Source organism: Tupaia chinensis, unplaced genomic scaffold (assembly GCF_000334495.1).
Source record: "Tupaia chinensis unplaced genomic scaffold, TupChi_1.0 Scaffold143644_1, whole genome shotgun sequence".
Classification (NCBI taxonomy): Eukaryota; Metazoa; Chordata; class Mammalia; order Scandentia; family Tupaiidae; genus Tupaia; species Tupaia belangeri.
The window spans coordinates 553,798-555,921 of NW_006203492.1; the positions used below are offsets into that span (position 1 = coordinate 553,798).

General features: G+C 54.6%; 1 protein-coding gene across 2 annotated transcripts in view; it reads right to left on the reverse strand.

The window, feature by feature from the left end:
* The window catches only part of IL3RA (interleukin 3 receptor subunit alpha), a 32,308-nt gene that overhangs the window by 6,395 nt on the left and 23,789 nt on the right, over positions 1 to 2,124 (reverse strand). For both annotated transcript variants that reach the window (XM_027766713.1, XM_006164525.2), the window contains exon 7: positions 1,686 to 1,712. In XM_027766713.1, the coding sequence (XP_027622514.1) occupies positions 1,686 to 1,712 (27 nt within the window). The remainder of the gene's footprint in view (positions 1 to 1,685; positions 1,713 to 2,124) is intronic.

Below are 2,124 nucleotides of genomic sequence, written 5' to 3' on the forward strand. Positions count from 1 at the left end.
GAGGAGCAGGCAGCCTCACCTGGGAGCTGAGAGAGGAGGAAGGAGCCTCCCCTGGGAACTGGGAGCTGGGAGAGGAGGAAGGAGCCTCCCTTGGGGCCCCAGGAGCTGGCTGTAACCGGAGGAGATGGGGTGGTGGCCCTCAGACCTGCACATGTCCTCAGGCCCAGAATCTGTGAGAGGTACCGTGTTTGGACATTGGGCAGGTCCGTGTGGCCAGTGTCCGCCGTCCCTGCTGTGGAACGCTGTCCCTGTGTGTGCTGTGGGGGCCGACGTGGGGGCAGAGAGCTGGAGTGACTTCTGTGGGGATGTGCAGGTTTTAGACCCAGAGATTCAGTCCCTGGCTCCACCCTGCCACTAATGGGTGGGTCACCAGAGTTGTGGAGGGATGGGGGAGGGATGGAGATGAGAGACACAGAGACAAAGATGGAAGAGAGACAGATGGAAAGAGAGAGACTGGAAGACAAAGACAGGGAGAGGGAGACACAGAGGAGAAACATAGACACCAAAAGAGAGAGACATGGGAGAGGGATACACAGAGGAAAGATATAGACACCAAAAGAGAGAGACATGGGGAAATGGAGAAAGAAGGAGAATCGGAGGGAAGAAGATGGAGAGAAAGAGACAGAAACAGAGATACAGTCAGAGAGAACATGAGAGACAGACACAGAATGGAGGAGAGAGACTGGAACACTGAGACAGAGACACACAGAGATGAGGAGAGAGACAGAGCAGTCAAAGGGGGAGACAGAGAGGAGGAGAGAGAGGCAAAAAGAACAGCTAAGGAGAGACAGAGGCAGCAGTTAGGGAGAGAGACAGAAAAAGAGACAGAGAGATACACAGAGATGCAGAGACCCAGGAAGGGAGAGACAGGAAGACAGAGACCGACATGGAGAAGACAGACACAGAGATACAGAGACAGAGAGACAAAGAAGGAGACTCAAAGAAAGAAAGGAAAGCAGAGACAGTCAGAGAAAGGAGAATCAGGCAGAAAGATAGAGAGACAGAGACATAGAGAAGACAAAAGAGAGAGACAGAGGCAGAAGAGAGACCGCTAGAGATAGAGAGGCATGGATGCTGAGAAGGGAGAAAAAGAGAGATACAAAGAGAGAAAAACAGATGCTCAGAGAAAGAAGGGCAGACAAGGAGAGAGAGAGAGAGACACTCAGAAAGGAGGAGAGGCCGGGAGGGAGAAAGACAAAGACAGAAACAGACAGAATCAGAGAGAAAGGGAAAGACGGGGAGAGAGAGAGGCAAAAAGAGAAGGAGACTGAGAATTGGAGTGAGACAGGGAAGGAGGTAGGAGGAGACACAGAGACAAAAAGACGAGACGGGAAGGGAAGAGAAACAGCACCCCCGTGCAGCCCGCGGGCTGGCAGGTGTGGGACGGCCCTGTAAGTGCAGGCCGGGAGCTATTTCCGAATTTCACCTTTGCCACGTAGAGCCCCAGCTTGGCAACTTGGTCCCACCAGACTGCAGGAGCCTGGCCCAGGCTAAGGGGCCTGGGGGTGAATTGTGGAGCCTCTGTCCCCAGCCCTCCCATCTGAGGATCAAAAGCCTGATTCTGTGTGAGTGGAAAGCCAGAGAGGTGCCCACGGGCAGAGTCTTCTCGGTCTTCACTGGGCAGCGCTAAATAATCATGAACTCCCTCTTTGCCATGCCACGCTCACGGGGGTGGGGACACTCACCGTTTCGTTGATGGTGGCTCCTGTGCTCTGAAAGACAGAAACAGGCAAGTGTCTAAGTGCCTGGGCCCTCCTCTGAGAAAGGCCCCCACCGGGGCCAGTGAGGCAGAGGGGGCTGTAGAGAGGGCCCCGGGTAGTGGAGCCACGCCGAATCGTAGTTGAATTACAGAGAAAATCAAGGGAATACCTCTCTCTAGTCCCCAGTGGTGGAGGGCCGAGGACGTAGGGGTGCCTTGATCAACGGGACACACTTGTTGGACCCCAGAATGCTCTCGCTGCACTCAAAGGGAAACACAGGCAGCCTACGCCAGGTCAGCGGGGTGTGGGTGACAGTGCACAGTATTGCACCTGATCTGCCACCAGGCTATGACTCCACCTAGGGCTGCGGCTTTGCCTGCTCCTCAAACCAGTGAGAGGCAGAAACAGTTTGTAGCATGTTCTG